The following is a 14,010-nucleotide window of genomic DNA, read 5'->3' on the forward strand; positions in this document are numbered from 1 at the left end:
TCTCCCCATATCCTTTGGCGTCTAACCTGAAGGAGTGCTGCACTCTTGGGGGTGACGTTAAACAGAGGCCCCAGTGCTCTCTGGAGTTGGCCATTCTCACGTGACTTTGCCAGGTCAATGTTCAATCCCCCTCAACTAACACCAATAAAATTGGTTATCTGACCATTAACCCACTGCTGTTTACCAGAGCTTGTCATGTGCAAATGTGTTGGCTTTCTCACATCACAACAAAGACTCCTCTTCAAAAAGTATTTCAGTGGACTTCAAGCGTTTTGGAATGTCTTGAGGTTGGACAAGGTACTCGATTAAGATCCTTCTTTCTTTCCTGTTCTAAGAACTGTTGCACATTCTATTTTTGCCACTTGCAGTTCACGGGCCTTTCCAACTACAGTACAATTTTGCAGTTCCCACAATTCGGCACCTTTGCTGCATTGGGCTAGAGCTCTACCCAGTGTTCTGCGTCATTATGGTAATGAGCCAAACCTTCAGAACGGAATGCATCTACTATTCTGTAGAGACTTGCACAGATGCCTTTGAAACAGAAGAAACAGCCCTACTACTTGAAAAAGGAATGCACTCAATAACAGAGTTCAAACCTAAATGGAGCAACAGTACTCCCACAATGAAAAAGCAGTGGGATTTATCCAAATTTAAGCGAAAAAAATCACAGCCACCTCATACACTGTACGTCACTAAACGTCCTGGGCACAGCACAACCAACACTTTCAAAGTTATTGCAGCCAGTGCACTCATTCTCAATGTATTCTCAATTAATACACATGCAGTACTGAATTGTGAGTCGGAATGTGGGAAAGTTGTGCAAGAGTTTGCATGCTGAAAGTGTTTAAGGCAGTGCAAGAAAACGAGTGTGAAAGCGCACAAGTGTGTCCATGCTTGAGTAACTGGAAATATGCATTTATATCTTGGGACATTTGCACTTGGTCATCTGTGCTTGTGTAAGTACATGTGAAAGTCTGTGTGTGCATGAGAGCAGGCATATTTGTGCATGACACCATGCCTGTGATGACTTAAAGTGTACAAGAGTGAAAACAGAGGCCTGCAATTTCACAGTGACAGAGAGCCCCTCTGGCATTAAGAAAGCTGAATACCCTAGAGGCACTGACCAATTCTGGAGGGGAGTGGGGAGGGTGGTGTAGGTGTCCATTGCATGGCTGAGATTCTCGAGGCAGCTGCTCATATAAAACTGCAGACGCCACTAACCATGTCTGACGCTTGTTAGTCAGGTATGGGAAACAGAATGCGTGCAGATTAGACCCAGTACGATCACATCTAAACCATGCAGAGTAGCTTGGAAAAGTAGGGATACACTTTGAGAAGTAAGATATGGTGGCTCGTGGTTAGCACTGCTGCCTCACAGCACTAGGGACCGGGGTTCAATTCTGCGTGGGTTTCCTCTGGGTGCTCCAGTTTCCTCCCACAGTCCAAAGATGTGCAGGTTCGGTGAATTGGCCATGCTAAATTGCCCTTAGTGTTAGGTGGATTAATCAGTGGTAAACGTAGGGGAATGGGTCTAGGTGGGTTCTCTTCGGAGGGTCGGTGTGGACTTGTTGGGCCGAAGGGCCTGTTTCCACATCGTAGGGAATCTAGAAATCTAGAATACCCTTTGAATATGCTCCTGGGACTCATTTGGGGAGGTCAGGTGTCTGTTGGAGATAACAAAGTTTTTTTTTGGCATTGTTAAAGGGAGACATAAATGTGCATACGAGTGCATAAACTCACTGGAACTGCTCAAGGTGACTGTTAAAGGTATTAAGTATTTAAAGCTCTGTACTGTAATTATTTGAAAGAAAACTGCAGTGTTGACAAAACTTCACTCCTTGTTTTTTTCACTTTAGCTGTTGATGTAAGCCTGAGGGTTATCATGACCGAGTTAGTACTACAAGACTGATTGCACAACTTTCCATTGTTACAGGGAAGTGCCAACTACTTCACAGCTTTAATTGGTAGCTCCAGGCTTATGAATTTCAATGTTTGTCTTTCTCCGAATTAAAGGAACGTAAGAGGTAGTTTTTTTTAAAGGAAAAAATAATTCTTCAACAGACAGTCAAAACTTAATTTCATGTTGCTTTCTCAGCATGGTTTCTGAGGTTTGCCATAGTCGATACTCAGTGAGTTGGCAAGGTAGGTGCCAAGGCAAAGGGTGGTGTGTGAGACATTAAGCTCTTATGGAGGCCATAAAGGCTCATTGGATGCATAACACAGACACTCTAAAGGCCTTGGAGATTGGATGGAGGGACAGAGGAGCTATGTGGAGGGTAAGTGGGGCCACAGTGGTGAGTACAAAGCAGAGCACTGCATACCAGGAGCCATGAGAGGCAGGTAACGGATGTGAAGTGGCATAAATGGAGAGTCAGTGTGCAATGAGGAACAAGGTGTTGGTGCATCAGTACAGGCATCCCTCGCAGCCCAGGCCTGCAGGTTTTGCAGATTGCCTGTGTCACCCAATCGGAGTATTAGAGAACCCGCAGAACCCCGCCTCAAACCTCGCCATGGAAACTCGTTACTTTCTCCCGGGTCGGGTTTAGTTGAGCCAGAAGATATCTTAAATCTACATTCTCAAAGTCAGAAAGTGAAAATTCAGGCCAGCATGTGAGACGGTGTACGCTTGCGTGGATATACCAGTGAATATTGGAATGGGAACACAGCAGTGCACTGGCTTGGCTGTGTACCATACCACAGAGAGGGCTTGGCCAAGAAGACCAATGTGTAAAACAAAGCGAGGGAGCAGGTATATATCTGAACGGCTTCCCATGTGAGAAAGTAGAGTGTGGGAATGCACTAGAAGAGACTGAACATGAGAGGGGAGCGTGTTTGTATATACACATCCAATTTCATACACAGGTCATCAGGTGTATTCATTCTTAATATATACATTTTTTGTGTGTGAGAAACATGCAAAAATAGTCCAAAAAAATTAGACTAATACACTTGGGAGAAAGGACAGGAGTTTTGGGAAGTTCAAACTGAAGAAAAATAACTGGCACACACAGATGATTTTGAAAAAATAAATAAAATGCAAGAAATGAGAAAAACTGCATGGAAAATGATTGGCCCAAAGATTAAAAATATGAAATAGCTGAATCTACAATGCACTTAAATATACATAATAGGCTGCACCACTAAGTTCAACCAGTCAGCATGTGGAATGTCTTCTACCTGTGCTGGTTTCCTTAGAGGCAATTGCCATCTTTTTCCCTCTCTCCATGAAGCTGCTACAAGTCTTCAGTCTCAAGGTCAACCCTGCGCCAGTTGCACACAAAGTGTTAGCTGTCAGTCCTGCATTTAAAGTCACTGCTGTGTGACACATATAACTGGCACTGAATGCAGTCAGCTCACCAACTCCACACTGCCTGACAAACAACATTGCCAGGTTCTTAAAGCTTACAATCCACTCAAAATAAATAAACATACCCCTTACATATTACTGAGAAATTCATCTAAACATCTCGCTCTGATTCCAGATTGTAAATCATTCCTGGGGATCCACTATTTGATATATAAACCATCTGAGTTCTCCAATTAGATTTCAGCCTGTAAAAAACTCTCAGGTATCCATTATTCAATGTGTAAACCATCTGAACTACAGTTACAATGTGCATGTAATTCACTTCCATTGATGCACATATAAATCATCAGAAAGCCTTCACTAGCTTCCAGTCTGCATTTCACACGATGTTAGGTCTTAGAATGTGTCAAGCTTCAATAACAATTTAACGAATTGTGGGTATTCATTTAAAAAAATTTTTTTTTTTCGAAACTACCCAACAAACTGGAAGGTCTCGGTATGTAATCACAAATGGAAATTTACGAGGCTCTTGGTAATTCTTCCAATTCAGATTGATAATGAAGTGTTCATATTCCTGACAATCTTCTGAACTAAAATTTACACCATTTAAACACATAGGTTGGTTCTAATCTATAAGATATCACATTGTTTGATAAATAAAACAGCCAACGCTGAACTACCCTATTCAGCTTGTGCAGCAATAGTAAGGAGGTCATCTATTTTGAGTAGATAAAATGAGTAGAGATCCCAGTACTGTTTAAATAGGCTAGGAACAGTGAAGGTCCAAGGAAAACTGCAGGTCTATGTACACGAATCACTTAAATGTTGTCATCAAATAATCATCAAAAAGACTCATATAATGTTGCCCTTATAACTGAAAGACCAGAATATACAGGTGAGGAGGTTTTGCTACACTGACATAAAGTCCCAGTTCGACAACATCTAGAGCACTGAGTATGGTACTGGGCACAAAGATAAATCAGTCTTTGAAAGGGAGTAGCACACGTTCACTAGAATGTTACCCCAACCCTAAGAATTAATGGATGGGCGATCACATAAACTTGGTGTGCATTCCGGAATGATGAAGGTTATTAGGAATTTAAAAGGGATCGATGTGGGAGAGATGGAGGAAAGTCTTTTCCATTGGTGGAGGAACTGTAGAACACACAGATTCAACGTTAAGATAACAGCCAAGTCATTTCATATGCAAAAGGTAGCAGCAACATCGAATTTTTTCTACAACAAAGTTCATAGAAGCTCAAAAAGATTTTTGTTCGACAAGAGTATGAAAGTACATAAAACCAAGATTGGTGAATGGAATTTAAGATAAAGATCAGCTTTGATTGCAATGAATGGTAGAACAGGATATACCAATACTTAGGATTGAAATCCAAGCTCTTCAATTACTCTCAAGTGGAATTCATTGTCTGATATCTATCATTCTTCAAATAAGAACCATCGATTAGATTCCATCGTGAAACACACTCACAGGTATCCATTATTGTGTATGTAATCAATCTGAATCCTTCCAATAGATTCCAGTCTGTAACTCACTCCCAGGTATCCATTATTCTACATATCAACCATCCGAACCCCTCAATTAGGTTCCAGTCTGTAACTCACTCCCAGGTATCCATTATTCTGTATATAAACCATCTGAACCCCTCGATTAGATTCCAGTCTGTAACTCACTCCCAGGTATCCATTATTCTGTATATAAACCATCTGAACCCCTCGATTAGATTCCAGTCTGTAACTCACCCCCAGGTATCCAATATTCTATATATAAACCATCTGAACCCCTCGATTAGATTCCAGTCTGTAACTCACCCCCAGGTATCCATTATTCTGTATATAAACCATCTGAACCCCTCGATTAGATTCCAGTCTGTAACTCACTCCCAGGTATCCATTATTCTATATATAAACCATCTGAACCCCTCGATTAGATTCCAGTCTGTAACTCACTCCCAGGTATCCATTATTCTGTATATAAACCATCTGAACCCATCGGTTAGATTCCAGTCTGTAACTCACTCCCAGGCTATCTATTACTCTGTATTTACAGCACCGGAACCCCTCGATTAGATTCCAGTCTGTAACTCACTCCCAGGTATGCATTATTCTACATATCAACCATCTGAACCCCTCGATTAGATTCCAGCCTGTAACTCACTCCCAGGTATCCATTATTCTGTATATAAACCACCTGAACCCCTCGATTAGATTCCAGTCTGTAACTCACTCCCAGGTATCCATTATTCGGTATATAAACCACCGGAACCTCTCGATTAGATTCCAGTCTGTAACTCACTCTCAGGTATCCATTATTCTGTATATAAACCATCTGAACCCCTCGATTAGATTCCAGTCTGTAACTCACTCCCAGGTATCCATTATTCTGTATATAAACCATCTGAACCCCTCGATTAGATTCCAGTCTGTACCTCACTCCCAGGTATCCATTATTCTGTATATAAACCAACTGAACCCCTCGATTAGATTCCAGTCTGTAACTCACCCCCAGGTATCCATTATTCTGTATATAAAGCATCTGAACCCCTCGATTAGATTCCAGTCTGTAACTCACCCCCAGGTATCCGTTATTCTATATATAAACCATCTGAACCCCTCGATTAGATTCCAGTCTGTAACTCACCCCCAGGTGTCCGTTATTCTGTATATAAACCATCTGAACCCCTCGATTAGATTCCAGTCTGTAACTCACTCCCAGGTATACATTATTCTGTATATATACCATCTGAACCTCTCGATTAGATTCCAGTCTGTAACTCACCCCCAGGTATCCGTTATTCTATATATAAACCATCTGAACCCCTCGATTAGATTCCAGTCTGTAACTCACTCCCAGGTACCAATTATTCTGTATATAAACCATCTGAACCCCTCGATTAGATTCCAGTCTGTAACTCACTCCCAGGTATCCATTATTCTGTACATAAACCATCTGAACCCCTCGATTAGATTCCAGTCTGTAACTCACTCCCAGATATCCATTATTCTGTACATAAACCATCTGAACCCCTCGATTAGATTCCAGTCTGTAACTCACTCCCAGGTATCCATTATTCTGTACATAAACCATCTGAACCCCTCGATTAGATTCCAGTCTGTAACTCACTCCCAGATATCCATTATTCTGTATATAAACCATCTGAACCCCTCGATTAGATTCCAGTCTGTAACTCACTCCCAGATATCCATTATTCTGTATATAAACCATCTGAACCCCTCGATTAGATTCCAGTCTGTAACTCACTCCCAGGTATCCATTATTCTGTATATAAATCATCTGAACCCCTCGATTAGATTCCAGTCTGTAACTCACTCCCAGGCTATCTATTATTCTGTATTTACAGCACCGGAACCCGTGAGCTGTTGACAGTCAGTGAGGTAAATACTCAAAGTGACGCTAACTCACGTGTAATGAAATCACGAACGCGTCGTAATGGGCCTCGAGTCAAAGCCTCGGACATAACTTACAGCCTCCTGCTCCTCCTCCTCAGAATTGTGTAAAACACATGAAACAGACTGCAGCAGGGCTGGGGTGGGGGGAGAAACAGGCAGCCCGCGTGCTCCTGTTCTGTTCAAATGTTTCGGAGAGAGAAGGTAACCGCAGAGTGGCTGGCTCGTCCTGTGATCGAGGGGTGCTCATCCAGACCTCAACCGAGCAGTTCTGCACCGCCAGCTACCACCGGCTCTCTCAGGCCACCTCAGGCCGGGACAGCCGTGCAACACGAGTCCCCCATCCCAGCTCTGTGCACTTAAAGCATCTCGGTAGCTGCTGCCGTGTTACCATCCGCTCTATCCCAACCCCCGGACAACCCACTTCCCGGTTCAGAGGCCATCAATAGCTCTTAAGGGACGTACTGTCCCAGTCGGTTGGTAGCTGCTGGCGATTGCCACTGTGTTTGGAAATATCTCGCCTGGAGAACACTTCAATCGGGAACCAAAGGAAAAATCAGAGCGATTTAGATGGGGGGGGGGGGGGGGGGGGGGGGGGTGAGAGGGTGGTGTGGAACTGATCACATGGCGTTTATCTAGAGAGGAAAAAGACACACCGGCGCACACAATAAAGCCAAACTACACTGCTGCTTCGACTCCCTGCACAATATCAGAGGTTTTCTCAAGGCCCCCTCTTGCAATGTCCCGGCAGGAGGCCGTACGGCCCGACGCGCCCCTTCCGTCCCCCCTAGTGTGTCATCTGTGGATTACATAACGACTTTGCACAGGGGTGCACGGTGTCCTTCCAAAAACAAGAAGCACGGACAGGAGTGGGGGGGGGGGGAAGGTGGATTGGGAGAGTTGGGAAGAGGGGGTAGGTGTGAGTGTGTGTGTGGGGGGGGGGGGGGGGGAGAAGATTGACTCATGGACAGCGTGCGTGCACCGTTGTCCATGGAAAACAGGCCGATGCAAGTCGCTGTCCTGGAGGCCGGGCCGTGTGCGCTGGGAGCTGTCCGTGGTGCTGAAACCCCCCGGTGGGACTTAACCAGCCAGGCCCGGGCCGTGTGCGCTCGGAGCTGTCCGCGGTGCTGAAACCCCTGGTGGGACTAAACCAGCCAAAACAGAACCACCCAAACGCTCCAGTCTCCCTTTCCAGCGTCATCTCCCTCCTTATTACCTATCGGCACAACTGCTCCCACCCGCGAATTTTTTTTTGTTTCCCCACCCCCACGGTGTCAACCCCTTGTCATCTTAAAACAACCTTTACTCTATTATTGCTTTGCTCTCCTCCTAAAAACAAGATGCCAACTGCAACACGGATTGAATCAATTGCCTGCGTCATGCAAGCCAAAACTGCATCCTTCTTAAAAAAAATAAAACCCTCAAGCAATCGCTATCCAAAGGAAAACGGGGGATTGAGGGGAGACTGGGAAAGGATTGGTTTGAGGAGGGGGGGGGGGGTGATAAAGGTAGATTAAATCTCTCTTTGACACACGCACACACACACACACTCACACACACAGAGGAACCATTGCAGGATACGGCCTGCATTATATATTGAAAAATAAAATGAAGGCACTTACCTCGAAAGGAGGCATAAGACATTGTTCCTTTGGCCCCGTCTGTTATGGGTTTTTTTTTGTGTTGCAGCTAGTTCCAGAGCTCGATCATGGACGACAGTGCATGCAGCTACTAGGAGAAATTAAAGGCAACGTGGATGTGTGTGGGGAGTGCTAACGCCAGCCACCTCCAAGTGTGACTCACCCAGTACCGCATCGTCAAACGCCAATTACCGACACCATCCCAACCTCCGCGTTGGCGAGAGCTCCACTTTCTCTCTCTCTCTACCCCCCTCCCCACCTTTTGCTGTACTTCCTAATCCCTTTCTTTCTCTCTCTTTCTGCTATCTTCCTTTCCTTTTTAACCCTCAGATAGTTCTTTTTCTCACTGATTTCACCTCAGGAGAGATTTGCCATAATCGATCCCCTTAAAGGTGCAAGTCGCTGAAGAGTGGCCTTTGTGTTCCCCTCCCCACCCCCTCTCTACAAATTATCGGCGTAAGACACACACACAACCAAGAGCCTCGACGCGGCGCCTCCCCTTTAAGAATGGAGGCTGGGAAACGTACCTGGGAATTTTGGCAACTTTTTTTATTTTGCTTCCCGCCCCCCTCCCCCAACCCCGCTTCCCCTGGACCAGAGGATTGGACGGTCTTAACGTTAATTGCGAGAGGGTGCCCGAATCTGCAGGGTGCTCTCCAACTCCAGGGTCACGGCAGTGGCTCAAGTTGGTCTACACAAACACACACACACACACACACACACACTGCCCTGTCCCACTGGCCCCTACTCGCAGCCACCAGACTGAGGTCTGCGAATTACACGTGCCCGAACACCCTGTGACGCACTCACATTCAATTCCTCAAGATGCTTTGAGGGGATGTGACACATTTCCCCACTCGCTGCCAGCCCCATTCACAACTTTAAGCACAGCAACACCACCCTGGAACCCAACCGACCCCTGCCCACCCCTACCCTCAACATAAAAGAAAACTAACCTTGCAGTGAGGGGAGGCGGTGCTGGATAATGTCACTTGGATGCCTGGTTTGAGGTGACACCGGCATGCGTTCAGTTCCATCGCCGGCTGAGGGTCTCCCTCTCAGCGTCTCCCCTCGCCTGAGGCATGGTGACCCCTCACCTTAACCTACCATCAATTAATGAGAGAGAGAGAGAGAGAGAACAGCCCTATGGTCTGGTAGGACACTGGCGGCTTCACCTTAACATTAGAGTAGAAATCCAGGCTAATATTCACAGGCGCAGCCACTGTGGTGAAAGTGGCATTCAGTGAAGTGAAATTCACGTAATATCCACTGTCGAATGTCCTTTATAAAAAAAAAGTCTGGTTTTCTAATGCTTTTCAATTAAAGAAATCTGCCATCTTTTTCTGCTCTGGCCGACACGCGACTCCAACTGCACAACGGCTATCTTCTCAAATGGCCCAGTTTAAGTTGAGAGTGTGCTGCTGGAAAAGCACAGCAGGTCAGGCAGCATCCGAGGAGCGGGAAATTCGACGTTTCGGGCTGGAGCCCTTCATAAGGTCAATCAGAGAGGGTCAACAAATGCCCTGCACCAGATATGCCCACATCTCATGCCAAGTTACCACTGTGCATGATAGAGCCAATGAGACATACAATAACAATGGCAATTAAAAGTAGGCAGGGGAAAGTTGCTTTGAAATAAAAAAGTTGCAATGTTTCTGAAGAAGTGTCAATCAGATAAAGCCATTGTGATATCAATAGTAGAAGCTTTACACAACTTCACACCACTCAACCTTATTCGAAGAACAAAAAGATTGAATAAGAAATAACTTGTTACATCCCCATAAACATCACAAACAATCAAAGCAAATACTGCTCATCCATTCTATGAAAACAGACTCTCAGTCAAGCTAATCCATTAGTGAGTTCTGGAGCTCAGCCAAGCATTCATAAGAAGACCAACTAGAGAACCAGATGTTTGACCATCTGTTTTGGTTTATATGGTTCACAGACCTTGAGAGACTAGGAGAGGGAGAGGAAAGCATCTGCTGCTCTGTAAGGCAGATAATGTTTTAAAACTGTTAGCCACCAAGCGTATTGCTAGAGGGAAATGATTCTCTATTCAAACAGACAATTTCCATGGAGTTTTAAGGAGTAACGAATCACCGGTGTTGACCTTGTTGCTAGAACATAAGAACAGCATAAGACCATTCGAGCACTTCAAGCCTGTTTCATCATTCAGTGAGATCATGGTTGATCTGTGACCTAACTCCATATACCTGTCTTTGTTCAAAAACCCCAATATGTTTTTACAACAAAAAACCCCTCCAGTTTAAAACTAACAACGGATCCATCATCCACTGTCAATTATGGAGGAGAGTTCCAAACCACTACCATTCTCTTTGTGTAGACGCGTTTCTAACATCTCCCCTGAATGGTCTAACCTTAATTCTTCAAATTGATGCAGGAAGTCCTGGAAGACTTTTCTATGGAGTATTTGAAAAGTCAATTCGGGCTTAGAACTAAATCCTGATGACCAGGTAACTAGGTAATGCAGAAATTTATTTCTGTAGCTCAGTTTCTCAGTTGCCCGATAAGTATGATTGAGTAGATGTGATTTTAGTTTGTCCGTTACAGTAAAAAGCATGAACTGGGAAATACTGCCCTGTCAGTATTTCTCTTGGCCATTGACAATTCCAGTCTTTACAGGATAGTGATCTTTGTAGGAATTATGATGACCTAAATATAAGCAAACTCCAACCATATTACTCTTTGGACCTGATTTTGTGAAACATTTGGAATTTTAAATAGAATGATTAAGATACAGAATCTTAACTACTATTAAATTATGTCAAAGTCACTACTGGGCAAACAAGGCATTCAATCTGCACACATGCAAACTCACAGAATAAATTGAAATAAATGATATGTCCCTCAGCTTTAGCACATTCTGATTGTGAGATCTGCCTTGGTCACAGCACTAGGAAATTCTTACCTGGTATTGTGCTATCTTTCGTATCTATCTGAGAAAACCAGGACTTTGGGTTTAATGCTTTATCCAAAATGAAATGCCTCAGACATCACAGGACACCCTCTGCACCATGTTAGAACTTCAGCCTAGATTAGAAGCCCCAAATTCCTGAGGTGGTGCTTGAACCCATGACTTTCTAATTCTGAAATGCAACATGCACACGTGACTGGAAAATCTTTTCTCTTCAAATGCTTTGGGGAGCCATTACAACCAAGAATGGTTCTGCTTGGGCTCAACAGCCACACACATGGACTTTCCCAGTATTGTTACTTGACAGTATAGCAAAGTATACTCCCAGTGGGAGTGTAATCAAACCCTACTATCCCATGAGCTATCACAAATACATTAATGACCAATTAACTCACTAGAATGGCAAATTGTTCCTTCTCAGCAGTCGTAATGTTCTATTCTTTGATCTGTTCTATTACTCTAATGTATTTGTACGGCATGATCAGCCTATATTGCATGCAAAACAAATCTGAGGGAGCTGAGCAATTTCACATAGAGTGGTAGCTACTCTGGAGTCTTACGTCTGTACCTCATTACCACAAAAGGCAGTACATTCACTCACCAGAGCACTGGGTCTCACAATTCACCTTTGAACTTTGGGATGTTCTGCCATGCACAGTGCAAGTGACAGTTTACTAAGGCTTTGACCAACCAAAGTACTGGCGTTTTTTCTCATTCCCATTGGTGCAATGTGGCGGCACAGTGGCTCAGTGGTTAGCACTGCTGCCTCACAGCACCAGGGGCCTGGGTTTGATTCCCACCTCGGGTGACTGTGTGGAGTTTGCACATTCTCTCTGTGTCTGTATGGGTTTCCTCCGGGTGCTCCGGTTTCCTCCCACAATCCAAAGCTGTGCAGGTCAGGGTGGATTGGCCATGCTAAGTAATCTAATCTAATCTAAGTTGCCCATAGTGTTAGGTACATTAGTCAGGGGTAAATGGGTCTGGGTGGGTTGCTCTTCGGAGGGTCGGTGTGGACTTGTTGGGCTTAAGGGCCAGTTTCACACTGTAGGGAATCTAATCTAATCTACCCCTCGATTAGTTAAAGATTGAATTCACATGAACCAACATTTACAAAGACTTGTATCCCATTCACCATAAGTGCTTCACAGGAGCCGAGTCAGACAGGTAAAACTGATACTGAATGAGAGAAGGTGGCAAATTTATAATGTGCTGTTCAAAGACCTGGCCCAACATGTGCCTTCAAAAGGAGGGGGTTGGTGGGTGAGTGGAATTCCTGAATTTTGGGGTTGAGGCAGCTGAAAGGAACACTCCCAAAGGTGAGATGATAAAACTGGGGCTGGCTGCAACAGAATCAGAGAAACATTAAGTTTTCAGAAGGTACTAAAATAAACCAGTGAGCACAGCAAGTCCATGAGCACAAGGAGAAAAGACTGTGGAAATATGTAATAATTTAACCCCCCCACCAATAACCATCACGGTTATGGCTGGTGCTGATTGAACATGTTTTACCCTTTTCCCCTCACCAGCCCTCCCCCCCATCTCATCATAGGGTCTTCGATCTATTGATAAACGACGACAGTGAAATTGAAAGGATAGAATACCCGGCACTCCATTGGTGTGCTGTGCAGTCATTAGTTCAGAGGTCATAGTCATGGAGTCATAGAGATGTACAGCACGGAAGCAGTCCCTTTGGTCCAACCTGTCCACGCCGACCAGATATCCCAACCCAATCTAGTCCCACCTGCCAGCACCCGGTCCATATCCCTCCAAACCCTTCCTATTCATGTACCCGTCCAAATGCCTCTTAAATGTTGCAATTGTACCAGCCTCCACCACATCCTCTGGCAGCTCATTCCATACACGCACCACTCTCTGCGTGAAAAAGTTGCCGCTTAGGTCTCTTTTATATCTTTCCCCTCTCACCCCTAAACCTATGCCCTCTAGTTCTGGACTCCCCGACCCCAGGGAATAGACTCTGCCCATTTACCCTATCTGTGCCCCTCATAATTTTGTAAACCTCTATAAGGTCACCCCTCAGCCTCCGACACGCCAGAGAAAACAGCCCAGCCTGTTCAGCCTCTCCCTATAGCTCAAATCCTCCAACCCTGGCAACATCCTTGTAAATCTTTTCTGAACCCTTTCAAGTTTCACAACATCTTTCCGATAGGAAGGAGAACAGAATTGCACGCAATATTCCAACAGTGGCCTAACTCTAAGATCTGTTTATACCCAATGTTCTGTGACTACAATAGTTCAATAAATTAAATAGCAGTGACTCCCCTGCAGCTCAATAGATTTGTACTTGAAGACTTCTATGGTGCAATTGATAGTCAGGATCTATTGTCTGTCATGGTTATGTTTTTAAAGATGCAGTTCATCAACTGCATTAGCTATTGTCATTTGGACACATGCTTTAACAACCATAACTTACATTGCTATAGAACCTATTTTCTCTTCTCCAGCAGCTCCTCAGGATCAAGGATGCCTTGCCTCCTTGCCCTTTCTGAGATGACTGATATAGCTTCCCCAAGGTCTCCTGCCACGATTGAATTTTGAATAGAATAGTTGCTTTAGGATAGACAGAGTTTTGATCAGTAAGAGAATGAAGGGTTTGTGGGGAGGGGAGAAAAAGGCACAAAAGTGGAGTGGAGGATTATCGGATCATCTGCGATCTCATTGAATGGGGGAGCAGAGCTGAT

At 44.5% G+C, this 14,010-nt stretch overlaps 1 protein-coding gene across 12 annotated transcripts in view; it reads right to left on the reverse strand.

Moving 5' to 3' along the window:
- The window catches only part of LOC140455148 (ras/Rap GTPase-activating protein SynGAP-like), a 1,171,996-nt gene extending 1,163,394 nt beyond the window's left edge, over positions 1–8,602 (reverse strand). For 3 of the 12 annotated variants that reach the window (XM_072549832.1, XM_072549831.1, XM_072549829.1), the window contains exon 1: positions 8,356–8,602. In XM_072549832.1, the coding sequence (XP_072405933.1) occupies positions 8,356–8,377 (22 nt within the window). In that variant the 5' untranslated portion in view covers positions 8,378–8,602. The remainder of the gene's footprint in view (positions 1–8,355) is intronic. The other 9 variants (XM_072549839.1, XM_072549837.1, XM_072549842.1 and 6 more) reach the window with 5 other exon arrangements.
- Positions 8,603–14,010: the final 5,408 nt, after the last annotated feature.

Source organism: Chiloscyllium punctatum, chromosome 30, assembly GCF_047496795.1.
Source record: "Chiloscyllium punctatum isolate Juve2018m chromosome 30, sChiPun1.3, whole genome shotgun sequence".
NCBI lineage: Eukaryota > Metazoa > Chordata > Chondrichthyes > Orectolobiformes > Hemiscylliidae > Chiloscyllium > Chiloscyllium punctatum.